This window comes from Numenius arquata, chromosome 25 (genome assembly GCF_964106895.1).
Source record: "Numenius arquata chromosome 25, bNumArq3.hap1.1, whole genome shotgun sequence".
Taxonomy (NCBI): Eukaryota; Metazoa; Chordata; class Aves; order Charadriiformes; family Scolopacidae; genus Numenius; species Numenius arquata.
Genome location: NC_133600.1, coordinates 1,692,102 through 1,718,219, shown reverse-complemented (window position 1 = coordinate 1,718,219; position 26,118 = coordinate 1,692,102). Strand labels below are relative to the sequence as shown.

The 26,118-nt window shown below is 58.1% G+C and overlaps 1 protein-coding gene across 3 annotated transcripts; it reads left to right on the top strand.

Moving 5' to 3' along the window:
• Positions 1-2,778: 2,778 nt before the first annotated feature.
• Positions 2,779-16,788, top strand: MOB3A (MOB kinase activator 3A). 3 transcript variants are annotated; one of them, XM_074163665.1, is made up of 4 exons: positions 2,779-2,858; positions 12,921-13,476; positions 15,236-15,438; positions 16,550-16,788. In XM_074163665.1, exons 2-4 carry the CDS (start codon positions 13,059-13,061, stop codon positions 16,577-16,579), a joined length of 651 nt encoding a protein of 216 aa, XP_074019766.1. In that variant the 5' UTR covers positions 2,779-2,858; positions 12,921-13,058; the 3' UTR covers positions 16,580-16,788. The 3 variants fall into 3 exon arrangements, with proteins under 3 accessions (XP_074019766.1, XP_074019767.1, XP_074019768.1); XM_074163666.1 differs by having other exon boundaries at positions 2,786-2,888; XM_074163667.1 differs by lacking the exon at positions 2,779-2,858 and adding an exon at positions 9,100-9,254.
• Positions 16,789-26,118: the final 9,330 nt, after the last annotated feature.

Sequence of the window (26,118 nt, the reverse complement as noted above, 5' to 3'; positions counted from 1 at the left end):
GAAAAAAAAAAAAAAATTTCAGATAATTTCAGGTAAAGGTGCTGGGGTTCTCAGCACAGGAAGGACATGGAGCTGTTGGAGCGGGGCCAGAGGAAGCCCCGGAGGTGCTGGGAGAGCTGGAGCCCCTCTGCTGGGAGGACAGGCTGAGAGAGTTGGGGGGGTTCAGCCTGGAGAAGAGAAGGCTCCGGGGAGACCTTGGAGCCCCTTCCAGTCCCTCAAGGGGCTCCAGGAAAGCTGGGGAGGGACTCTGGATGAGGGAGGGGAGCCATAGGAGGAGGGGGAAGGGTTTGACACTGAAAGAGGGGAGATGGAGCTGAGATGTGGGGAAGAAGTTCTTTGCTGTGAGGGTGGTGAGAGCCTGGCCCAGGTTGCCCCGAGAAGCTGTGGCTGCCCCATCCCTGGAGGGGTTCAAGGCCAGGTTGGAGGGGGCTTGGAGCAAGCTGGTCTGGTGGGAGGTGTCCCTGCCCAGGGCAGGGGGTGGCACTGGGTGGGCTTTAAGGTCCCTTCCAACCCAAACCAGTCTGTGATTCTAGGATTCCATTATTGGTTTTTTTGGGTTTGGATCACAATTGCAGCTAAAATCTAAGAACTTGTGGAACTCCTGAGCTCTGGTCTTAGTGAGATGGGTTTTGCTGATACTTCCAGTGGCTGCCAGTAAGACCAGCACTGATGAAAATCAGAAAATCCCTGGGGGTGCGTAGCTGGGAGCTGCCAGCTCTGCCCTGAGGGGACCCCAGGGTGGCAGGAGCCCCTCGGCCCTGCTGTGGCAGAAGAGCTCCTGCTTCTGAGGGAGCACCAGGTCACTTGTGTTCCCCACGCCGTGGTGGCCCCATATTCCAGTTCCGTACTGGCCTGCAGGGAGCTGCCTGCTGGGTCTGCACAAATCGGATGAAACGGGATGAAAACACCACCGAACACCCGTCTTTTTGCAAACGCATAAAAAAAAAAACAAAAAAAAACCAACCCCAAACCCGGGAAGCACTTAGAGTGACCATCGAGTGTTTAATGACCTGCAGGACCTTAATTGGGCAACGCAGGACTCTGCAGCGACCGGGCTTGGAGCAGGGAGTCAGGCTCTCGCCCTTCCTCTGCGCTGACGTCGTTTAAAAACGTGTTGAGCAACTGGACAGGGACCATCGGTCCTTATCAGTGGGTTGTGGAGAAGCGCGGGGAGGTGGCCTGTCCCTGCGGGGAAAGCAGCGCGTCACCCCCAGGTCCGTGGTGTTTGGTGCCAGAGCTGGGGCGGAGCTCCGTAACGTGGAATCGTTATGGTTGGAAGGGACCTTTGAGATCATGGAGTCCAACCATCGACCCAACCCTGCCCAAACCACCACTCGTGGGGGTCCACTAATGAGGGACCCGTGTCCCTCAGCACCACCTCTGCCCAGACTTTAGATCCCTCCAGGGATGGCGACTCCACCACTGTCCTGGGCAGCCTCTTCCAAGGCTTCACAACCCTTTTTGGGGAAGAAATTTTTCCTCATATCCATCCTAAACCTGCCCTGGCGCAATTTGAGGCCGTTTCCTCTTGTCCCATCGCCTGTTCCTTGGGAGAAGAGACCGACCCCCCCCTGGCTACCCCCTCCTTTCAGGGAGTTGTAGAGAGCGAGAAGGTCTCCCCTCAGCCTCCTTTTCTCCAGGCTGAACACCCCCAGCTCCCTCAGCCGCCCCTCACAAGTTCTCCAGCCCCTCCTCCTTGGGCTCCAGCCCCTTCTCCTTCTTCCCCAGCCCCTTCTCCTCGGGCTCCAGACCCTCCACCTTGGGCTCCAGACCCTCCTCCTTTTTCCCCAGCCCCTTCTCCTTCTTCTCTAGACCCTTCTTGATTCTCCAGACCCTTCTCCTTCTTCTCCAGACCCCTCACCAGCTCCGTGTCCCTCCTCTGGACCTGCTCCAGCCCCTCAATGTCTTTTTTGTGGGAAGGGGCCCAAAACCGGACACAGGACTCCAGGTGGGGTCTCAAAAGAGCCAAGGACAGGGGGACAGAGAGCGGCAACGAAGGTCCCTGGGCCCCGACTCCTCTGCTCTTAATGGATTATTTAACTCCAGGGAGGTGCTGAGCAGGGGGGGTCCCCGGCCCCTGGGTGTCCCCGGGCTGGGGCACGGCCACGGCTGCCCCTTCTCCCCAGCTCCAGGAAAATAACAAATAAAATAAATAAAGTAGAATAAAAGAAAATAAATTAAAACAAAATGAAGGGAAGGGAAGGGAAAAAGGGAAGGAGGGAAGGAAGGAGAGGAAAAGGAGAGATGGGAAAGAAGGGAAGAGGAGGAGGAGAGGAAGGAAAAAAACCAGAATAAAGTAGAAGAAAGGAAAGGAAAGGAAAGGAAAGGAAAGGAAAGGAAAGGAAAGGAAAGGAAAGGAAAGGAAAGGAAAGGAAAGGAAAGGAAAGGAAAGGAAAGGAAAGGAAAGGAAAGGAAAGGAAAGGAAAGGAAAGGAAAGGAAAGGAAAGGAAAATAAATAGAAGAAAAGAAAATAATAAAGTAGAATAAAATAAAGAGTAAAAGAAAATAACAACCTAGAATAAAGTAAAATGAATATAACCAAATAAAAGAAAATAAAAGGGTAAAAGAAAACAATGAACGAGAATGCAGTAAAAATGAATAGAATAGAATAGAAACCGCAGCCCGACCTCCCGGTCCCGTCCCCGCCCCGCTCCCGCCCGCGGGAGGAGCGGCCGCCGGCGAGGCGCGGGCGGGCGGGCGGCCCCTTTAAGAGGAAGTAGTGCCGGCTGCCGGCGGCGGTGGCGGCGCGCGGAGAGGGGCCGCGGGGACCAGCTCCGAGTTGCGCGGGGGGCGGAGTGCTGAGACCACACGAGGGCGAGCCGCTTCCGCGCCGCCACGGCGGAGCTGCCACCAGCCAGGTGCGGGCGGCGGGGGGTCGTGGGGGCCAGGTACGGAGGTCTGGGGGGTCTCAGGAGGGTCTGGAAGGGGTCTGGGAGATCGCAGGGGGGTTCGGAAGGGAGCTGGGGGGTCTGGAGGGGCCCTGGGGGGTCGCAGGGCCCTGTGGAAGGGGGGCTGGTCGGGGCCTCTGAGGGAGCTGAGGGCCGGGAGGGGCCCGGGGGCCCCCAGCCCCGCCCGGGGGACACCCGCCGTCCCCGCCAGCCCCCCCGGTGGCGGTGCCCGGGGCCGGGGCCTCCTTGGGGCGTGGGGTCACGCCGGGGCGGCCCGGCCGGAACGGGCAGCCTGTTGAAGCGATGCTCCTAAATCCCCTCTCCTGGCTTTTTTCTTAAATTCCGTTTTTCCCGTGGGAGGAAGGCAGATGCGAGCGAGTTCCTCGTGGCTTGGCTGGGCTGGAACCCCCTCCTCTGGCCGGGGGGAGGCCCCGGAGCCCCCGGCCCAGGGCCGAGCAGAGCCGGGTCCTGCCTGTGGTGGCACCTCCTGGGGCAGAAGCGGCTCCAGGGGCGGGTGGCAGCGACTGTCCCGAGCCGAGAGACCTGGCCCGTGGCCTCACCCCCCCTCGGAAGGGGATCGCCTGCTGCAGTCTTTGCAGAAAATGAAAAAACCTCAGAATGATGGAAAAAACCCATCACGGAGAGTAAGGGTTTTGCCGGCGTAACCGTGGAGTTACGGTCTTGGATACTCTTGTGTTTTATTCCACCTCTTTTCCCCCCCTCTCCCTCTCTAGCTCTGCTAATAAATGTCTCTGTTGTAGGTAAAGGCGCAGCCCTGAAGTCCAAAATCCTCAATCTCTTTAAGTGCTTGGGGAAAATGGGAAATTCTCCGTATTTTTTTTTTTTTTTTTCTTTCTGATGGTGGGGAGCTGCGACTCAGCTGTCATGAGGGAGAACTTGTGACGCTTGAAAGCAAACTCTTGCTCTGCTTCTGTCTGTTCCTGTGAGCGCAGGAACGCTGATCTGACAGTAGCTGCCTCCGCTGCGATCTGCGGTACAATAATCTCAGCTCCTTCAAAGAAAACCCTTCCTGCGTGTGAGAAGGACAGACAAAAAGGAAAGGGCAGGAAGTCCTCCGGGGAGAGGGGAAAGAGGGATTTGAAGTTGTCCGGCGTGCGGCACAGATGTTTGGAAAAATCCTCTCTGTCATGGACTCTAGTGAAAGGCAAGATCCCCTTCTCCTAGTGCTTGGAGCTGAAGAGTGGCCGCACTCTCTCAATTTCCATTCCTTCTTTGTTTAAAACCCCTTTCCGGCCTGGAAGTTGTCTGCCAAGTTGCAGGGCAGGAGGGGATTTTTTGCTGGGAGAAGTGAAATTTCCCCAGCCACCTGTTTATCACAGTCCCTGGGGCTTTGTCCTTGCACTCTGCTTCCTTTCTGAGCTTTAGGCTCACGTCCAGCTCTGTGTTTATCTAGTGCCGTTTCTTGGACTGTATATTCCCTATCTTACATTCACTTTCTGTCTTAGTCACGTACTTGTGAAGCGGAGGGCGAGCTTGCAACCTTTTCAAATCCCCAGAAAGGCAGGAGAGGAGTGCCTGGAGTTCATGCCAGCTTGGCGGTGCGGTAGGAAAACCTGGTGCTCTCGGTGTCTGCTGAGGAGCAGAGTCCAGGTGCTGCGCAGGGAGCTGGTTCCCTCTGCCTGCTTCGCCTTTCAGGGTCTGGGGTGCTTTTATTGGTCACTTGGGGTTGCGCAGTCAACGATGCCATCGTGAGAAATGGAAACGGGCTCTGCTGAGGGCTTGGCTGAGGCTTAGGAAGTGAAGGGTGCTCAGCATCTTGAGCAAAGTCCTCCTCCGGGACTTCAGCTGTCCTGTAGCACAGGAGCTGTTGGCCAGATGCTTCCTCGCCCACCTTTGGCTCTTTGATTGCTGGGATGTGAAGTGCCGCCTGACCTGAAACGGTACGATTTAGTCTCGTTGGTGGAGGTTGGACTGTACCGGCGTGTGCCGTGTTCTGTGACTCCTGCTCCTCTGCAAATGGGCCAGGGATCTCTATGGCCACGGTGCACAAAGGAAATCGTTTCCCTTGTCGGCAGTGAAAGTGCGTGGGGTCAGAGAATAGAGATTGCAAAACCGAACCAGGCCTGTGCGCAGCGGCCAGATCTGGAGAAAGAATTGCCTTCAACTTCTGAGTTTCAGTTTATAAGGGAGGAAAGTATTTTGTGATACTTGAGCCATAAATGCTGCTGTAAGTGGATCCATAACCAGCTTTGCTGGAGGTTTAGGAGCTTATCTTTAGAAATACGTAATATCCAGCTAATGCTTTCAAGAAAGAGTGCACCTTAGGCTGCATCTTGATCCTCCCTTTCCCAGATGCCCCTGAGAGGCAGAGTTATCTGTGACTCCTGCTTTGATCCGCTGCTCGCTTCCCTCTGGAGCCAGTGTTGTGCTAAAAGTGCTGTTCTGCTCCTGATGAGATGAGCCAGTTGTTCCAGGGAGCAGAGGGGAGGAAGAGAGGCAGTGAAGACCAGAAAAAACCTCCACTTTCGTGAGTGTGCAAAGCCAGCGTGAAAAAAATCTGTCACACTGCAGCGGCTTTGACGTCTCCCAGAAAACTCCGGGTGAAGTCCCTGGGTGCGTGGCTTTGCTGTTGAGCTGATTTGAGAGGGAGCAAAGGTGGTGGTGCTGCTGCCGGGGCAGGGCTGTGCCACGGGGTGTCCTGCTGCGGCTGCGCTCGGTGCTGGCCCTCGCCTGCTCGGGGACCGCGGTGCCCTGTGTCCTGGGCACCGGATGGGCTTAGGTGAATGGTGACCATGGCTCCGTGCTGCTGCGCTGGCTCCCAGGGAGCCCGTGGAACAGAAAATGAGCCGGAGCCATCCAAAATAGAGCCGAGTCAGGCCCATGGCTCTATTGAAAGCCACTGTAATTTTTTTCTTCCTCTTAACTGCAGGCTTCTCCTTGGGCTGCTGTCTGGGCCTCTTTTCTTTCTTCTTCTTTTTCCTCTCGCTGCGTCTTATGATGTGGTTAGTCTTGAGGTGATCTCTAGCCCCACATCAGTGGGCTTATTCCTTGCCTGGAGCCATGCTAACGTGTTGGGTTACTGCCGTATCTCCTCGTGGAGGGGAAGAGCAACCCTCGTGGGCATCTGCTTTTGGCGAGAAACAATACTGCTTTTCTTCCAAAAGCAGAAATATTAACGCGGGGAGAAGAGGTATTTGTCAGTGAGACAGCCCTGCCGTGGGAAAGGCTGGCCCTGTGGCTGGCTCCTGCTTCGGCTCGGTTCCTGGTGAAGGAGCTCGTAGCCTTGGCATCTCCCGAAGCCACGCTGGTAAAATCGTGCCTCCTGTTGTAGTCACTTTATCAGCCCAAGGCAAAATTTGTGCTCCAAACCGGTGTTACCTTTTCTTTGGGATCTGCTCCCACCCAAGTTTTGAGTAGATGAAACTGCTCTTGGGTCAAAAATATCCCTGCCCGGTGAGGACAATAATGGGGAGCCTCCAAAGGCAGGAGGAGACGTGTAGCTCACAACTTGGACCTGATAAGTATCGCAAATACAGCGAAGGGTCTCCCTGAAGGAGCAGCCTGCAAAATACGGCCCCTGAGACCTGGAGAAGAGAGAGCCGCTCTTCGCATGCCGTCAGCCACCCACTGCCTGTGGTTTATCCTCCAAATATTTGCCTCTGCAGTTAACCTGCCGCCCGGAGTCGTGACCCAGCTTGTCGGCTTAACGCAGCGCCTGCGAAGCCCGCGGCGGATTAGCTCTGCCTCCACACGCAGCTGTCCCCCCCCGCCCAGCACGGACGAAGGAGCGCGGTCTGGGGGGGACCTTCCGAAATGACTGAGGCTCTGACATGGCAATAGGTGCAGATGGCACGTCAGAGGCAAGAAAATTGGCCCAAAATCAGTAACGCTCAGGGCTGTGATGGCTGTTCCTGCTTCGCTGCAGTCATTTCTAGGCTTTCAAATGAAGGTCCTAAAATTGCAGCATCTGCTGCCTGACGTTCCCCTTTTGGGGAAGGGAAAGTAGGAAGGGGGACCTTTTACAAAAGTTACTTTCTTGTGTGGCTTTTCCACCCTCTGTGGCTGTGGGGAGGGTGCCTGGAAAGCTGGGGGGGGACAACCCACGCTGGAAATTTCAGTCTTCTTGCATGCAAAGTTTGAAGGTGACTCAGCCTCCCCTCTCCCCTGCCAGAAAGTATTATCCAACCCCCTCCGTGCTCACTCCTGTACCTGCCCCCATCAGTATCCACTTGGGGAAGGAACCCAGAACCCATAACTTCCCTCCTGTCATCATGGCATGGTCTGGATACCGCCTGCTGCTCCGCGTGAGGGTTGAAAAATGCCTCTCGCTGCTGGGTGACCTGGGCTTTTCAGCATTTCCACCTGGCTCTGCCAGAGCTGCTGCTCTTGCCCCTCCAGGGTCTTCTCCTAACCCAGCTAGGGCTTCATTTAACAGGCCTTTTCCCTTTATTCTATAAACTAATTTGACTTTAAAATCGGTCTGAATGCGTAACCTTTCAGGGGAAAATGAAGATACCAATTAAAGCCCGGTATAACTATTTTTGGATCTTTTATTATGCTGTTTCCTCTTCTTATGTATGTGGCGATGCAGATCGGCTCTGCGTTTGCATGGCTTAGAGGCATGTAAAGACTGTCCTGATTCTATGCAAGCTTTTTCCCGGGAAGCGCCGGGAGATGCCGCGTGGGTATCGTTTCTTACTTGGGAATTTCCCAGTTGTGCAGCAGAATTAAGATGCAGGGGCTGAGGGGGTGGCTGGTGACCAGCAGGACTTTCTTAAAACTGACTTTGTGGTGAAATATAAAGGTCTCTTTGTTTGCCTGAACCTTGGGAATTCAACATTTGAAATGTTACGTTTCTGAACGGCTCTGTTAAGTTTGGGGCGAAGGCTGCTACTAAAGGAGTTCCTGGAAGAAAAATGTGGATATTGTCCTGCCGAGCAGCGGAACGAACCGGCTGCTCGTGTCTCGCCCAGCCTGGGGCTGTAGGTGCAGCTTCTGCTCCTTCTCCTCCGGCTTCACAGCAACTTCAGCTGCCAGGAGGGAAAAGAAGAGAAGGGGATGCCGAGGGTGATGCCGGGCGGCTGGTCGGCTCTCCTCGTGGACCAGTCTTACAGGGGGAAAGACATAAACACCGTGACAGAGGTTGTAGAGGGGAATGAATAGCTTTTGGGAAAGCCTTGGCAGCTCCTGGAGCTGGGAGGCCGGACCGGGTGCCAGACGGGAAGCCGGCTGACGTGGAAGGGCCGTCTGGCTGGGGTTATGAATGGCCAGGCGTGCCTGCCACAGCCGTGCTTGGCCCTCCTCCTCCTCCTCCTCTTCCTCCTCTGCACACTTCTCGCCGGGCCCTGCCCCAGCCCAGGTAAGCCCGGGGACAGCCCTTTGCTTCTCGTATCATAAAACAGTTCAAAAGAGCAGCCGAAAACCTAGTCCCGGCGAGGCGAGCTGCCTTCTTGGTTGCCAGACTGGCTCCAGAGGCACAGAAACTGGCTGTCATTAGTGCCAGTCCAGCCCTGCTTCTCCTAATTGCTCTGATACTCGCTCTCCGTATTAAAATCTCTCCTTTGATCGTAGAAAACCAACCTCGTCTTGTACCGAGAAACTGAGTTAGCGCAGAATGGCCGTGGGAAGGTATTTGTGAGAGGAGGAGGGGGGGAGTCATGGAAAAAATGTGCGTGTGCGTCCGTCTTTGCTGTTTTGTTGAAGTTGTCTGTTTTGAAGCTGCTTTGCTTCTCGGGCGTGCTCTGTAAATTTGTTTTTTTTTTTTTTTTTACTTGAAGCGCTCGATGTATCTGATCTATTGTGGCTGCTTTATCAAACTGGCGCGAGTGGGATTGTGTCCTGCATCAGAAGCTCTGGCCTGAGCGACGGCGTTCGTGGTGAGTGAGGATGCTGGAAAAGGCTCCGGGGTGAGGTGGGGGTTCGTCGCTCCCCTCTCCCTTCCGGGGAGCCGGGGGGACGGGGTAACTCTCACGGGCTCGTCACCGAAGGGCTGCAATTAGAAGCAGCTGCGGAAGGAGCTTTGGGCCAGACTCGGTGTGAGTGCTGAGCAGCAGTAACCACATTGGTATCGTCTCGCAGGGCAGCAGCCCGGCTTCCCTAAAAGGAAACGAGAGAAATCAATGATTTTGAGAAATGTTGTCGCTCGCTGGGGTTTGCTGAAGGGCTTTCTCAGCGGCCAGGCAGCAGGATGTGCGCCGCCCCGGCGCTGGGGTCACTGGGAGGGAAGTGGCCGCCTCTCTGACCCCTCCCCAGCCTGTGGGATTGCAGCCGCCCGTGAAACAGGACTTGTCTTTTCTCTTTTTTTCCCCTTTATTTTAAAAAAGGAAGCTCTCCGCCTCGGTGCCTGCGAGCGCTCGTACAAGTTGCAGAGACGGGCTGAGCGATCTGCCGAGGCCAGAAGCGCAGGTAGGAGCTCGCTGACGTGCTGGCTGGCTTTTTATTCTTTGGTCTGTCCGTCGGCTGCTGTTACAGCCCCGCACGGTGTCAGCGGAGGGAGGGCAGCGCTGGGTGTCGCTGGGGCAGGCGCTGATGGAGCCGTCGTGGGACTCCTGGAAGAGGGTTTTGGCCGTTCTGCCTCTGCAGGGAGGGCAGGACCCGGCCGGGACACTGTGTGCAGCTGGAAAGCCTCCGGTCGGCTCCGTTTTCCAGGTGTTTCAGGGGAGGTGACGGTCTTTCCTTTTTTCATACCTTCTCTGAGCTGAGTGTAAAAGCAACCACGAGCCGGGGAAGCGACCGCCTGGGCTTCCCCTGCCCGGAGCCTGGTTTTAAAGTAAGGCAGCGCTGCGTGATCAGCCATTCCCGGTGAGGGAGGAGGAACGATGGCAATTTCTGGATTGCCATGGGCAGAAATCAGCGTTAGGGCTGGAGCCGTGAGAGGAAGGAGTAAGTGGAGAAAAGGAGCTTTTGGGAAGGGAGGGCCCGGCCCTGACACCCCTCGCTGGGCAAGCAGGTCTCCTCCTTAACCCACATGGGACCGAGCCACTCCTCTCCCGTCCTTGGGACCGGCGGAGGAGCTGGAGGGTTGTTTGTGCTCGGGACAGCGTGGAGCTTTCTGCAGCGGCTCTGTGATCTCGCAGGGACGGCCAAGGTCCTCTCGGAGCGCTGGGGACGTGTGCTGTAATCTTGGCTGGCTGCAAAGGAGGCCTAAACAAAACGTGCCGCAGGTTTGTTTGGGGGATTTTTTTTTTTTATTCCCCTTATCTTTGAAGCTTGCAAATACCATTCGGGTGCTTTTCATGTCCCATATCCCAATTGTTCCTGGCCTTGCCTTTATCTCCTGCACGAAGGCAGTGCCTTAGTGCTGCCCGAGCTGTGACTCCTGCCGGTGGAAGTAGGTGTTGTACGTGTGATATCATCTCCAAGCAATGTCAGGGATGCTTTTGGTGTCTCTGCCTTTTTTTTTTTTTTTTTTTTTTTTTTTTTTTCCTAGAGCTAAATGTTTCTTTTAGCTCAGTTGGAGTCAAAGACCATAATTAAATAGGCTGCATCTGCTTGAAGTCTTAGCTACTCATTTTGCTAATGCCTTCGGACAGATGCTGAATCGTCTGAGAGACGATTGCTCCTGTGTCGAGCTCCTCATTGTTCTCATGAACGGTGTCTCCGTAGGAAGAGGAAGTTTGTTTGTAGCACAGGTACTCCTTGATACCAAATAAGCCATATTAAAAGCCTCTTCACCCTGCCCAAATGACAGTTGCTTCTGGAAAATGGTTGGTGTTTGCTTCTTGATGTGCCTGGCCAAGCCCAGGGGATGTTTGGGGTATTTTCCCTGCAGTTTTGCCGTTCTGTTTCATCCCGTCGTCTTCTCGGTGCCGGGCCCTGCGGCTGCAGCCTGCCCCCCGCTCGAGAAACACGTCCTGGTCCAGCAGAAGAGACAGCGCCGGGCTGCAGTGTCAGGGTGGCACGGATGCGAGTGTGGCCACTGCAATCAGACAGATCCTACGGAAAATAAGTAGGAACGGAGTTGTACCGCGCCGAGGATGCTGCCAGCACCCTGGGAGCTGTACGGAATGCCATGCTCGGGCTTCTTTATGGCCTGTTTGTTTTAAAGGACATTTCTCCATCTCCAGCGTAAGGAAATCCTTGCGTGCAAGTAATTCTCTGGGACTGATTTCCTGCTGGGAAGCGCTGCAGACCCGGCACCTGCTTTCCACATTGTTGGCTGCTCGGGGGCCGGTCCTGCCGTGGCTCCGGAGGTGGCACCGTGGTGGGATGGGCGCAGTCCCCTGGTGCCCCCACCCCGCTGGGTCCCCTCGGCTGCAGGATGTGGTGAGGCTGTGACACAGCTCTTGGTAACCAAAGCTGCTGCCTCCCTACTCAGATGTCCCTCTGCGCCGCTCGCTACTTCCTCTAACCGTGTCTGTGGTGTGATCAAACGCCTCCTGAGGACACGTTCTCTGGTGGGGGTTCTTATTTTTCTTCTCTTCTTTTGATCTCGCCCAGTAGCTTGCGGGGTCGCAGCAGCTGTGTGTGCAGTGAACGCACCTCGCAGCCCAGGGTGAATCTCACTGACCCACGTTAAAATGCTTTTTTGGTTTCTCCCGACACGTGTTGTGGCCTCTGTTGCAACAGGAGTTTGGATCTCTCTGCTCCTGCACAGAAGAGCCCCTTCCCACAGGAAAAGCAGCGCTAGGAAATGTTGAGCCTGTTCTTAATGGGACAAACTGAAGTGGTTTGGGTTTTTTTTTTTTTCCTCACTGTAATTAAATAACAAAACAAGAGGCCTTGGTTTAAATCTTTTTAATCTTTCTCCAGAGAAGAAACGCTGATTAGCCCTATGCAGCATCTGTTAGAGATGGGCTGAATCACTGCAAAGGTAGTCTTGACCTTGAATTTGGGATTCTCTTGCCAACATTTGAGGATACTATTTACTTGTTTGAACATCACTATGGCTTCACGTAAATCTAAGTAGATTTCTGCTTGGTGAAAGGGATTTGTTTGCTTGCTTTATTATAAAATAATGGAAACTCTTATTTGCCAGATTGGGTAAGGCATCAGCTTTAGTTAATTTCTGTTACTTTATTTATTTCTCTGTCCAGCACATGTAAAATAATATTTTTGGTGCACACAGCTTTCTGCCTTAAGCTTCCATCAAAGAGCAGCTTGACACAAATTATACGAGGAGATGGATGTGGGAACAAAGGAGGTATAATTAGCTACAGATAAACAGAGCTGTGTTTCTCGTCAGCATCCTTTCAGATCTTAACTTGTGTCTCACCCTCTTGGAGCTAATTCTTTTCCACAGACTGGAAGAGGAAGGCGAGCTTTCCCTGGTCATCCAGCTTTCAGCCAGCCTTCAACTTGAAGCGAGCTAAACTGAAATGAAAAATATGTTTATGGTCTGTCTGCAGCTGCAGAAGAGGCTGTGGCCACTCTTAGAGCTGGTGTTATTTCAGGATATTCTCTTTCCGGGTGCCTGAGCTGCGACTTCTTCTTCTTTTTCTTCTTCTTCTTCTTCTTCTTCTTCTTGTTCCCCTCCGCCCTTTCGCGTCCTGCTCGAATGGCTGTTCCGTTGGAGTACGGCTGGCAACGGATCTGAACTTTATTGTAGGTGGTCATAACTGTACCTTTTCGTTAGGCTTGTTCCCAAAGAGGGGAGGGTGAAAAAAATCTGATCCAGGTAAAACCCAATTCGTTTTACCCTTCTTAACTGTTCGGTGCACTGGACGGGAGTAGGTGGTGGAGTTTCTCCTTCTTTCCGTGGGGTTTGGCGCTCTTGGTGTGGTGATGTCAGGGTGAATGGCAGCCATCTCCTGCTGAGGCTGGGGGACACAGCGGGGGGGACTATGCCTTGATGTCTTCTTTTGCCCCTTCCCTGGGGGCAAACCGTGGGGCCGGTTCCCTCCTCCCCACATTGAGCAAGGGAGACCTCGCAGGGGTGACTCCTCGTTCAGCGGAGCTGGGCTGCGGAGGGAAGGGGGGAGGAAGGAAAGCTGGCGTTGGCTTCCCTCCCCCCCCCTCAGATCTGGGGCAAGGGCCCAGATGGTATCCCAGATCTCTTCCTATGGGATTTAGACAAGGTTTCCTGTTGAGAGAGCTGCTCCTAATCGCTGCCCTTCTGTGCTGCCTTCGCAGATCAGGACCAGATGAGCAGAGGGAGGTTTCTGTGAAGATCAGAGTCGTCCCAGCCTTGCCCCGGGAAGTGGCCCAGCAGCGCTGCGTCTCCGGCTGTCATCGCTGCGGACCTGGAAAAGAAAGAAGAAGAGAAGAAAGATGTCCCATGCTTTAAAGCAAGTGTTCAATAAAGACAAAACCTTCCGGCCCAAGCGCAAGTTTGAGCCGGGGACTCAGCGGTTTGAGCTGCACAAGAAGGCTCAAGCCTCACTCAACGCTGGCCTGGACTTGAAAGTTGCCGTCCAGCTGCCGCCGGGCGAGGAGCAGAACGACTGGGTGGCCGTGCACGTGGTGGACTTCTTCAACCGCATCAACCTGATCTACGGCACCATCAGTGACTATTGCACGGAGCAGTCCTGCCCCGTCATGTCGGGGGGACCCAAGTACGAGTACCGATGGCAGGACGAGCACAAGTACCGCAAGCCCACGGCCCTGTCCGCTCCCCAGTACATGAACCTCCTGATGGACTGGATTGAGGTACAGATCAACAACGAGGACATCTTTCCCACTAATGTTGGTGAGTTCGGTTCCAGTTATGGCTGGAGGGAGGGAGGCTGGTGCGAGGGAGGCTGGTGCAGAGCCTTCTCCTTTGAGCCCTCGGGTCCCATTTCTGTTCCAGGAGATGCTGTTGCAGGGGTTTCCTTTGTGCCGGCAGTGTAGTAAAGCTCTTCTGAGCACCTGAGAAACTTCAGAGCTCTTCTGGGGTGCTAAAATACCCAGAGCTGTGCCAGATCCCACTTGGGGTCATGGATACCTCAAGGAAAGCCAAGCTGAGCCCAGGCAGCAAAAACAAGAGGCTGCTCTTGGAGAAGTCAGTCTCTGACATGACTCTTGAGTAGTTCCTGCTGGACATGATCTCCTGATGGACACTTCTTTTACAGCTGATTGCTATCTTGGCTTCAATGCACGTGGCCTGCGTCGGCCTGGGGATGGTGGCCACGTTGCCATAATTAGCCTCTTTGTTATTACAGGCTAGTGTTAGCTGACTCTGCCCTTTCTAGCTCAGCGCTTCCTGGCGTGCCCTGGCTGTTCCTGGCAGCTGGGGGGGGATGCTGACATGTGCACGGAGGGAAGGGCAGTGTTTTATCTGTTGCCAGGGTGATGGAGATGCAAATTTGGCCTAAGACACCTAAATCTGCATATCCAAACGCAGCGTCGTGTACTGGCTTTGGGACAGAGATTGTTGGGGTTTTTGTTTGGCTTGTGTCGAGTAAGATGTGAGACCTCAGTATCCAAAGCGTTGGGTAAATGATTGATCCTGTTCAGAGCTCCCATCTTCTCCTTCCTTCCTCCCTGCTGTTCAGCCTGTTGGAGCTCTGGTGGGATGCACTTAGCCTCTGTTTGGGACACGTCTGCCACCTCTGCCACACGAGCATCCACGGGGGTCCTCCACCAGTGCCAAAACGCTGCTTAAACCTGGTGTGAGTGGGCAGAGGGGGGAGCAGGGCCATAAACACCCCTTCTTCAGACACCTGAACCACTGAAATCCTCTCCACCCCTTCCTCCTGTCACCCAAACACCCGCTGACTTGCCTTTAGTTCGGGCTCTTCTGCCAGCCTCTCTGGGGACTGTGAGCTGGGTGTTTGTTCTCTTTGGGGAGGCAAGACAAGGTCCCAACAGCAGGAGGGTTGTGGGTTGTTTTTTTTGTCTTAATTGTTATTGTTTTCAGCTCAGCTTTTACCAGATCCCTCACCCTTAATGTCGACTGAAACGCTGCAGTCCTTGCAGAGCACTGAAAGGGTTTAACTAATCCTCGTTCCTCCAGAAACGACCTGGGTGAACTTTAAACTGTAATATTCTGCTGAGATGGCTGGTTGGATCCGCTGCAGGGCCCCGGCTAAACAAATCCCAAAGGACTGACGCCTTTAAGAGGACCTTAACGTCTTTAATTTTTAACCAAAGAGCCAAAGACATACCAAAATAAGAGATTACTGTGGGGAGTTAACAGCACCGACTGTTTCTCTGGGGAAGCTGCTTGGTCGTATCTAGTATTTTGCACTGTTTATGTAAACGTGCCAAATAGGAGTAGAGGAGAACTGGACACCAGACTGACACAGCTGCTGGGAACCTCCAAGGCTGGTCTCCTGCTTTCAGTCGCTATCAGCCATCGATGGCCACAGCACTTTATCAAAAGGAGAGAGGACCTGGGAATTACCTGGAACAGAACCTTTTTCCCCTTTTTGTCTCAATCTAAACATTTTATCAATTTATTTTAGCCCCAAGGAACCAGTTTTAACTATGCTGAAAGTTTCTCCTGGTCATGTCTTCCTTCCCAGGTACTCCCTTCCCCAAGAACTTCCTCCCAGTGGTGAAGAAGATTCTCTCAAGGCTCTTCCGGGTCTTTGTCCATGTCTACATCCACCATTTCGACAGGATCACCCAGATGGGGTCAGAAGCCCACGTGAACACCTGCTACAAGCACTTTTACTACTTTGTGAAAGAGTTCAATCTCATAGACACCAAGGAGCTGGAACCACTGGTGAGTGTCTGGGTGGCCTCAGGGTAGACATCGGGGTCTGCAGCCAGCACAGGATGAGTCGCAGAGGTCTCTGGTACCTTCTCAAAACTGGTGGCCCAAATTCAGGACATCGGTTGGCCTTGGAGTTTGACGATCACGACGTGCAGGTAGAGCTGAGCAGGGTTGTTTGGGCATTGGTTGGGAGAAGTTGACTTGTTCTCCAGCAACCTCCTTGCGTTTCCAGCAGCTGGCTTGGCTTGTTTGTGTGCATGGCATGAGCCTGGCCCCATCAGCTGTCCAGGATGTGGATCAGAGAACTGCTTTGGGTTGGAAGGGACCTTAAAGCCCACCCAGTGCCACCCCCTGCCCTGGGCAGGGACACCTCCCACCAGACCAGGTTGCTCCAAGCCCCCTCCAACCTGGCCTTGAACCCCTCCAGGGATGGGGCAGCCACAGCTTCTCTGGGCAACCTGGGCCAGGCTCTCACCACCCTCACAGCAAAGAAGTTCTTCCCCACATCTCAGCTCAATCTCCCCTCTTTCAGTGTCAAACCCTTCCCCCTCCTCCTAGGGCTCCCCTCCCTAATCCAGAGTCCCTCCCCAGCTTTCCTGGAGCCCCTTAAGGGACTGGAAGGGGCTCTGAGGTCTCCCCGGAGCCTTCTCTTCTCCAGGCTGAACCCCCCCAACTCTCTCAGCCTGTCCTCCCAGCAGAGGGGCTCCAGCCCTCCCAGCATCTCCGGGGCCTCCTCTGGCCCCGCTCCAACAGCTCCATGTCTGGATGGAGGCTAAAACCCCCTCCCTGTGCTTAATTCCCATGCTGAAAAGCAAGGACAAGCCCCTGGCCTTCACAAGGAGGATGGAGAATGTGACCTGTTAGACCTAGAGGGTGGTGATGGTGTTTCTGAGGCAGCGGAGCAGACCCTGCGGAGCTGTTGGGCAGTGGAAGGGTGTCCTGCGGGAATGGGAGTGGTGGGGGGAACATGGACCTGCCCTAACTGGAGCTTTTAATAAGAGTGTCACCACATGCCTGAGAAGGGCATTTATGACTAAACAAAGGTGAGGTTTTCTCATCCACACCCTCTCCTGGAAATTGGGATCTTCATTCACGGTCCCGTGTCTTGTCCCTTTGACAGAAGGAAATGACCTCCCGGATGTGCCACTGAGATCAGAGCTTCCTGCTCCCGCTTCGGCGTCTCTTCCGAGGTCTCTGAGTCCCACTCCTGCATCAGAGACGTGATTCAAGGGGAGAACAGAGACGTTTCGTTAAAGAAATCTATATATTTTTAATGAGTTTCAATGTAAAACTGTGATATTGCAGGAATATTTTTTTAAAGATGCTCTAGATAAACTAGTTTTTTATAGTAATTTCTATAAAAAAAAAAAAAAAGAAAATATTTTGGGCCACTTGATGGAAGTGCTCGCTCTTTGAGGAGGGAAGAGCCACCCTGTGCTGCCTCTTCCCTGTCCCCTCACGGCAGTGGCACCGAGCGAGCTGAGCCAGATGCTTCAGAGCGAGCCGTGTCGTAGCGGTACTTCCCTCCGGACCCCCATTCCCCGCCCGTGAAGGGAGGGTCCCCGGGGACTGGGGATGAAATGCTGGTGTACGTGGATCCTGGGGTGCTGTGTGGTTCCAGCACCTCTTCCTTTGCCTGTGAGTCCGGTTTTTGGACGGAGCTGCTTTTGTGCTCCCCCCCCGGCTTGGCACCCTGTCCCCAAGGCTTGGCCCTCCTTGCTTTCCTTCTGGAAGAAGTTGGACTTGGGGTTCTTTGATGGACGGAGCAGCGCTGCTCTGCTGATGGAGCCCGTGCTGCTGCTGTGAATCTGCTTGTGCCTCTTGCACCAGCTCTGAGCTGAGCTTCTCCCTGTGCACACCCGGCTGTGGCCCTGGCTGCGATGTCCCCATGGGGGCACAGGGACCCGCGCTGGCAGCGTTAGGCCAAGCTGTGCCTCGTGGGGACGAGTAGGGGAAGGCGCTGGGAGAGGAGTGGGGAAGTCTTCTTCTCAACCACCTGCGCTTCCCCCTGTCCTTGCGGTACAGTGACCCTGCTGAGAAGGAACTGGGCTGCGTGTCCTCCAGCCTCAGTTACTGGCCGTGTTGGGACCATTTTCTGCTTCCCAGTAGGGTACGGAGCCTCCTCCCTCTCCCCGAGCAGCGTGGCCCCGCTCAGCCGCTCGTATCTCATAACCAAGGTCTCTGGTGCTCAGCCACAGACCACCAGCCTTTCCTGTCGCTTGCACGAGTAACTCCGCTGCATCACGAGAGCTTTGCGGTGCCCCGGAGGTAGGTAGATGAGGTCTACCTAGGATTTGGGGGGAGCCGGGGAGTGGGGTTTACAGTAAGAGAAAAGATTTCTATGACCGGTGACCAAACTGCACCACTAACCACTGCTTCTTTGCAAAGTTTTCCTGTGTCCTGGAATCTCTGTACATACATGACTCGTTTCTTGTACTATCGTTAGGACGCCTCCTACAAATACCACTATCGTTCTCTGAAATGGAACCAATAAATTATGTTGTATTTACATAGCACGCTCCGATTGCTGCGTGTCTCGTGATCGGGCGTTCGTCAGGGGCGTCCTATCAGCAGAGCAAACGCCGAGTGTTTGGACTCCTCGGGAAGCGCTGGAGAGCCCTTTCCTGCGGTTGCTGAAAGCTCCTGCGTGGGTGCTCCTGGCTCTGCTGCCGCACCGTTTGGTCCCTCCCGCTCTGGAGGTGTGGGGTCCGGGCTGCTCCCAGCCACACGCTCGTCCCCATGGCTGTGGGGCAGAGCGGGTGGGTGCTGGGGTTGTCCTGCCTTGTCTCTGCAGCGTCCCTGCACCCAAGGGCTCATTCTCCCAGCTCTAAAACGTGGGTGGATGTGGGCAGAGGAGATGAATTCAAGCTTTCAAGGTTGCTGATGGACTCTGCTGCTGGTGAAAGGAGCCATGGGCATGGACAGCTGTAGAGGTGACAGACTGGAGTGGCCGAAGCTCTGTGTTTGGGGTCCCCAGGTCCTTTTCCTGGCTGGGAGGGTGGGAAGGGGCTGCACGGCCGTGGCTCCCGGCTGTACAGACCTGCCCTGCCCTGCCCTGCCTGCGAGTCGCCCCCCCTGGTGCACAGTGGAGATGCTGGGCCCTCCCAAGCCCCCTCCTCTCCTGTTTTTTTGTGGGTGCAGGTTGGCTGGAACCGTATCTCCCCTGGGCTGGGCGCTGCCGGAGGGTGCGGTGTGGCCCCACGGTGCTGTGGCTGGAGCCCCCCATGGAGCTGAGACCCACCACTGCCCGGGAGAGGGTGCAGGAAACCCCCCCCAGTTCCCGTGCCCGAGTGGGATAGGACACAAACCCCCAGGGTCACCAGTGCCGGGTTTGGGGGGGGGAAGGGGGGGGCTGGCGTGGGCGCTGGGCCGTGCGGGGTCACCTCGTGTCACTTTTCATCCACTTTCCCTTTCACGCCGACCTCGGATGCCACTGGGGGTGTGTGGCACCCATCGGCTGTCACCCCCGGGGCTGCCTCCCTCTGCCCTCCCTTCCTTTATCTTGGGGAAAGATCTGAGACTGGCTCAGCTAAGGCAGGAAGAGGATGAGGAGGAGGAGAAGCACCTTTGGGGGAGAAGAGCCGGGGCCCGGAGGTGCGGCCGCAGCCGAGCCCGTCCTCCCCGACGTGCGGCAGCGCAGGATGTTGCCCAGACAGGTTTGTGGAGCCGCCGCAGCCGGGGCTCGGCCTTTCCCCGCTTCTGCCTCCGCCTTCTTGCCCCGGCAGCACCCGGCTTTCATCTCCCCGAGCCTGCGGGGCCTGGTGGTTACTCGCCCACGAGCCGCAGCCCCCTCCTCGCAAGCGAGCCCAAGTCTGCGGGCGAGCGGGCTGCGGGGTTAGCTGTGACCCCGACCTGTCGGTAATTTTACCGCTGTTTCCCCCGGGTGCCGGTGGGGAACACGCAGACCGAGGTGTCACAAAGGCTTTGGTAGGAGCCCCAAGGAGACCAGATTTGCAGATTTCCTGCGTTCGAGCCGGTAACGCGCCCTGGGCTCCGGCAGCCTCCCCTCTGCGGGGCTGTCCCCTTCCCAAAAACCCCAGATGGCGTCTGCCCTGGAGCTGGAGCGGGCAGGGGCTCGCAGGCGCCAGGACGCTCTGCCACGGCCGTATGTTCCAAGGGAAATAATTCTTTTCCTCTGGCTCAGCGTGGTGTCACCCGCTGCTCCCGAGGAAGCGATGGCTCGCCCTGTGCCCTCTCCCCGCTGGGCTCCTCCAGCCCCCCCGATGTCGAGCAGCTCAGGAGCTTCAGGACTTCAATTCCCGTTAGGATTTGCTTAAAATTGGCTGTTGGTTCCCGGAGCTGGGGAGCAGGGGCAGCGATTGCACAGCCCCACGGAAACCAGCTGCCCGGAGCAGGATCTGGGGGGGCTCCTACAGCATCTGCAGCCAAGATACGTCCCTGGGGTCTGTGTGGGAGCCACGTCCCCTCTGGGTGAGGACGGGGATGTCCCCGGCTGCCACTGCCCCCCCTGAGCAGCAGATCCTGCTCAGAGCATCGCTGGGGCTTCGCTGTCAATAAGCACGTCCTTTCCCCTGCCCCGACGCTCCAGCCGGGGTGGCTCATGGAGATGCTGTTCCTGGGTGCTCCGGGCACTGTCCCCGGCTGGAGAACCACAGCACGGACCCCCCCTCTGGAGAGGCCACGGGCTGCGTTTCCCACCCCCAGGAGCTGCTGCCTCATCCCCTGCTTATCCCCCCCCCACCTTTGGGGCTGAGGAGACAGGGGCATGGGATGGCACAGGACATGTCCCCGAGCAGCTCTGCCATCGCGCTCCGTGCCCCCCCAGACCTTGGAACCCCCCTGTGGCCACCCGCTCCTCCGTCCCTCGTCCCCGAGCAGGCAGCCGGCAGCTTTCCAAGCCCTCTGAAATGTGCTTTTTCTTTTTTTTTTTTTTCCCCCAGGACAGCTGATGCCTCTGGGGCCAGATCCTCCCCTGGGGGTGGGGGGGCCCTGGCAGCCCCCCAGCCCTGACCCACCACCCACCTCCTCCCAGGTGCAGGGTGTCGGGTTTGCCCCCCCACTCTGGTTTTGGGCTCTGGGGCTCCCTGGAGGAGGTGACAGCCGTTCCTGGGACAAGGGGACTGTCACCAGCGTGGCACATGTGGCGTGGCCAGGCCGATGGCCAGCAGCCCCAGTGGCCAGCAGCTCCCTGTCCCCAGGCAGGGAACACGGGCAGGACCCAGCAGCCCTTCTGGGAACGCACCGGAGCGGGGAATGTGCCCTTTGCCAGCAGTGGGTTAAAGAAAGGGTCCTTGGGCTCGTGTTTTGCTCCTGGTGAACAACATCCCCTGCGCTGGGGGTGCACGGGCCCCCCCTGTGGTTTCGGTGCCCTTTTCAAACCGCGATGGAGGCGGGGTAATTTTTTTGGGTGGTTTGGGACTTTTTCTGCTCCTTCTAGGAAACCCTGCGATGTGCCAGCCTGCACCTCCCCTCTCTCCGGGGCCCCCGGCTCCCGGGGCCACCCCATGGGGAGCCGGCTCCTGTGGGCTTCACCCTTTCCTGGGGAATTTGGAGGAGGGAGCGGGGAGGAAAGAGCCCGGGGGGTTTAAAAGCCGCCTGGAAATGCTTCTCCCATCCACCGCTGGTGACCAGCCGGGATCCCCCTCCCTGCCCTTCTCCCCAGACACCCCGAAACCGCAGCTCCCGGAGCTCCTGTCCCTGATTTTGGGGGCTGCTGGGGTCTCCCTCCCCACGGTGACTCTCTCCGTCTTCCCCACAGATGCCTGGGGGGGGGGGGCACAAGTCCTGGCCCAGCCCCACCGTGTCCATCTCCTCATCCCCTGGGTTTTGGCCAGCGCAAGGTGGTGGGGCCAAGGCTGGCCGTGTCCCCACGGGGCTCCTGGGGGACAGGGGACACTCCCCACTGAACTGGCCTCTCCTTTCAAAGGCTTTTTTGGGGTGAAACCACACTGGTGTGTGTTTGTGCCCTCCCTCGGGGCCTCACGGCCCGGCCGTGGGTTACGGCTTCTCCTGAACCCCATGGCACCTCCTCTGGCCGGGGAAACTGAGGCACGGCACCGCCTTCCCCGCTCGCTGCATGGCCACCCCTCCCCGCTCTGTGGCCGTGTCCCACTGCTGTCCCCAAGACAGGCTGGGCCGGGCAGCTCTGCCATGAGGGGTGTCCCTGGGCATGGGGGTGGGAGGGAACCCCAAAATATGGGTGCAAAGATGGGGCTGGGAAACCCAAGCAGGGTTCACCCCACTCCCTTCCCCACAGGGGGAGGGAGGGACTGGGGCCACGTCCCTGGGGAAGACCCCATGGTGGCAGTGTGGGGGCTGACCACTGAGACTTAGGGGTGCCAGTGTCCCTGATTTGGGGAGCCCCCGTGTCCTGTGTCACTGCGGGGAGCGGGGCTGGGGGGTCAGACCTGCCCGGGCACCGCGGGAGCTCCCCGAATCGGGGTGAGGAAGGAGTGAGCCAGCACAGCCGGACACCCACGCGTGCCTTGGACATGCGTGTGCACATGTTCCCCGTGTCCCCTGTGTCCCCTGTCCCTCCGGTCCCTCCCAACCCGCCCCGGCAGCAGAACCAGCGTCGGGAGAGTCAAACCTCCCAGTTTCTGCCTGGCAGGAAATTCCAGGGTTTTTTGCAAGATTTTTCATTTGAAATGGAGCCAGGGCTCCAAATCCTCCCGCTCCCAGGGCAGGGAAGCGGGGCCCTCCTCGGGCCGGGGAAATAACACCAGGAAAAAGGATTTATTTTATTTTTTTCCCTTCCAAACTGGAGCAGGGGGCAGGGGAGGAGGAAGCCCTGCGTGTCCCATGAGTGGCCGCCTTCCCTCTCCTCCTGCCCGCGTCGGGGCTGACCCATGTCCCGGGGGGAATCGGGCAGCCATGGGTGGCTTCGGGGCAGGCTGTGCCCCCCGCCGGAGGGGTGGCAGGCGGGGAGGGTGGCCACGATGGCCTCCGGCCCGAGTCCTGCTCCCTCCGCTCCCCGCGCCAACAATAGCCGCCTTCCGGCACGGCCCCACTCGCTTTCCTGTTTTCCCTCGGCCGGTCTCAGCGCGTGGGGCTCCGCCGACCCGCGGGGACCCCCGTCCTGGTGGCACCAAGGGGTGTGGGGACAGGCCATGCTGTGGGGGCACAGCCAGCCGGGGGGGGGTGGGGTTCACCACTTGCAGATGCCAGCGAGAAACAGGGCACGCAGGGTTTGCTGCCACTGGGATGCTGGATTTGACCATCAGGCGGAGGGAGGAGGGCAAGGGGGGGGAAGCAAATGCATCAAAATTATGTTTCCCTCCCCAAAAATGTGGACACCCCCACACCCAGGCCGTGAGCTGCCAACCCTCCTCTCCACCGGCACCGTCGCAGCCCCTTGCACTGCCCCTGCGTTTGCTGGGGACACGTGTGTCCCCTCGGCTGGAGCCACAGCCCCAGATCTGCCAGGGCTGCTGTGAAGGGGGGGGGGGGTGCAGCCCAGGACCCCCCGCTTCAGCCCCCAAAACACACGTGTACGGGGGAGCCCGGGAGGGGAGCAGCCAGGGTTGGGATCCAGGGGGGAGGATTTTGGCTGGATCCTGCATCCACTGAGCTGGGGGGGGTTGGGCTGAGCCCCCGGCCCCAGTGGGGAGACACCGCGACGCCGGGACAAACGCCTGCGCAGGGGAAAAACAACACGTGGGCTGGTGCCGGTGTGATTGTGTGTGCTCTGCACATGTGTGTATGTGCATCTGTGTGTATGCACATACGTGTGCGAGCCGGCCCTCGGGCAACCACACAGGCTGCACCTGTGTATGTGCGTGTGCACATGTTTGCTGGCTGCACACACATGTGTATGTGTGTGCAAACACCATGTGAGGCGATGCTCTGCCTCCTCCTGCTTCACCCTCGCACACGCGTGTGCTTTTGTGCACGCCCGGCTGCCTCGCAGGATCCAGCCCCACGCGGGTGCCTGTCCCCTGGGTGCCAGTGGCCAAAGTCCCAGCACCCTGTGCCAGCGGGACCCCCCCGGCCAAACGGCACCGGGTGCTCACTCCCTGCCCCCGGCAGCCTGAGACCCGACGCTCTCGTCACGCCTGGCTGCAGACCTCGCCTGCGGCCCGGCAGCTGGAGGAAGCTGCCCCTCGCACCACTGCCTCTTGCCACCCCCGGTCCTGGTGTGAACGATGCCGGCGTCACCCCGACACCTCCCGGGCTGGGGGCTTTCGGAGATGGGATTAGGTGTGGGAGGCAGCGCGTTGAGAGCGTGCAGTGAGCGTGCAGTGAGCGTGGTGCGAGTGTGCAGGGAGGCCAGGAGCGTGCAGGGAGTCACTAGTGAGCACAGAGTGTGAGTGGTGAGCACGGAGGGAGTGTGCAGCGAGCGTGCACTCAGCGTGCAGGGAGCGTGCACACACGCAGGGAGCGTGCAGAGTGTGCAGGGAGGCCAGGAGCGTGCAGGGAGCGGATAGCGAGTGTGGAGCACGAGCACTGAGCGGGGAGGAAGGAGGCAGGGAGCGTGCAGAGAGTGTGCAGGGAGCGTGCAGACATGCAGGGAGCGTGCAGCGAGCGTGCAGACACGCAGTCAGTGTGCAGAGAGCGTGCAGCGAGTGTGCAGACACGCAGTGAGTGTGCGGAGGGTGCACGGCAGCCACAAAGAGAGCGTGTGCCAGGCGTGCAGCAAACATGCAGATGTCATGCAAGAGCCACCGGGCACGCTCACAGGGGGCGGTGAGCATGCAACGAGCATGCAGAGGATGCTGTGAGCACGCAGATGCCGTGCCATGCAGATGCCACGTAGATGCCATGCAGATGCCATGCCATGCAGATGCCGTGCTATGTGGATGCCACGCAGATGCCACACAGATGCCATGTCATGCAGATGCCGTGCTATGCGGATGCCACGCAGATGCCACACAGATGCCATGCAGATACTGTGCCATGCAGATGCCATGCAGATGCCACATAGATGCCATGCAGATGCCATGTCATGCAGATGCTGTGCCATGTAGATGCCATGCAGATGTCATGCCATGCAGATGCCGTGCCATGCAGATGCCACATAGATGCCATGCAGATGCCATGCAGATGCCATGTCATGCAGATGCTGTGCCATGCAGATGCCACATAGATGCCATGCAGATGCCATGTCATGCAGACGCTGTGCCATGCAGCCAGCACAGGAGAGCATGCAGTGCCCGTGCAGCGAGCTGGCAGCGAGCGTGCGGCCGGCAAACACGGCTGCGGGCACTCCAGCACCCCGTGTGACGCCAGGGACCCCGCGGGCTGGGCGAGCTCCCGGCTGGTCCTGGGTGTCCCCGCCGCGCCGGGCACCCCTGGGTGGCCGCCCCGGGGCTGTGGGTGCTGGCGCTGCCGCCCTGTCATTACCGGCTGGGTGACCTACATGGCAGCGTGCGCAATTTCGGAGGCATGTGGCTCCGCAGCCGGAGTCGCCCGACGGGTGCCAGCGGCCAGCGCGCCCCACGGCACTGTCCCTGTCCCCTGTCCCCTGTCCCTCCTCTAATCCTGGGAGCCAGAGCCCTGCAAATCCTCCCCCTGTCCTGCAGCACGGCGTCTGCCCCTCCCCGCCCCCCACCCAGCCTGGGCTAATTGGGGAGCCCTCATTAGCAGCGCTAATAAAGAAAGGTCCGGGGTGGCTGGTTTTTCCAGGTGGAAAGCGGGAGCGGCCAGCAGGGCCTTGGACAAGCAGGAATTTGGGGAGATTTGGGGAGGTCTGAGGAGGGGACCAGGGGGGCGGTTGGGACCCCGCTGCGGTGGCCCTGTGCCAGGATGATGGCACCTTTGGGGGGGGGGGGGGGCAGCAAATCCCGCAGCGAAATGTCCTCAAACACTGGGGGGAGGAGGAGAAAGTTGGGGGGGGGGGGAGGGCAGGGGGTCCTGCAGAGTGTGGCAGAGAGGCCGGGGGGGGGGGGGGGGCTGGATGGCTGAAGGGGGGGGGTCGGGTCTGACGCGGGGCGCCCCAGGGGAGGCGGCTGCGGTGGAACGGGGGCGGGGGGGGGGTGGGGGGGGTGGGGGGTGTGGGGGGGGGGGCCCGCTGGGTGCGCAATGGCGGCGGCGGGGCGAGCAGCCAATGCGCGGGGCGGGCGGTGAAGTCATGCACGGCGGTGCCGCAGCCATTGGCCCCGGTGCTGCTGCTCGGCGCAACGAGCGCGTCTGTTCTCAGCCCAGGCTGGCGTCACGCAAAACTTGGGGGGGGGGGGGGGGGGGAGGAGGAGGAGGACGACGACGACACACACGGCCACCCCACACGGTGACGGCCTCCCACGGTGTCACACCGAGCCTGGAGTGGGGGGGGGGGGTGTCTTGCTCCCGAATTCCATCCTCCCGCCCCCCCCCCCCCCCCCGTCACTGGTCGCGTCCAGCAGGGTCTCGGTGACCTGCAGGGACGGCGGGACGTGATCCCGTGCCCTGTCCCCCCCCCCTCGGCGCAGGCCTGGCTGTGGGGCTGAGCACTGCCCCGCTCATGGCGTGTGTGGGCTGGGGGCGGGTCATGGCCGGCCCCCACCCCCCCTGTCCTTAGCCTTGGGGCCACAGAAAGTGAACGCGGAGCCGGAGTGTCCCTGACCCTGGGTGTGGGGGGAGGGGGGACCCCAAAGGGGTGTCCCTGTTCCTGGGGGGGTGGCAGGGTCCCAAGGGGTGTCCCTGGGTGCAGCATACAGCGCCCGGGAGTGTCCCTGTCTCTGTGCTTGGGGGGGCTGGTTGGGGGGGTGGGGTGCCTGAGGGGGTGTCCTTGTCCCCTGGTGCAGTGCAGGG

What these genes read in the sequence shown, in the direction of transcription:
- MOB3A (XM_074163665.1), top strand. Translation starts at nt 13,059, where the DNA reads ATGTCCCATGCTTTAAAGCAAGTGTTCAATAAAGACAAAACCTTCCGG. An exon ending in CATCTTTCCCACTAATGTTG is followed by an intron (nt 13,477 to 15,235) that starts GTGAGTTCGGTT and finishes CTTCCTTCCCAG; the next exon opens with GTACTCCCTTCCCCAAGAAC. An exon ending in CCAAGGAGCTGGAACCACTG is followed by an intron (nt 15,439 to 16,549) that starts GTGAGTGTCTGG and finishes TCCCTTTGACAG; the next exon opens with AAGGAAATGACCTCCCGGAT.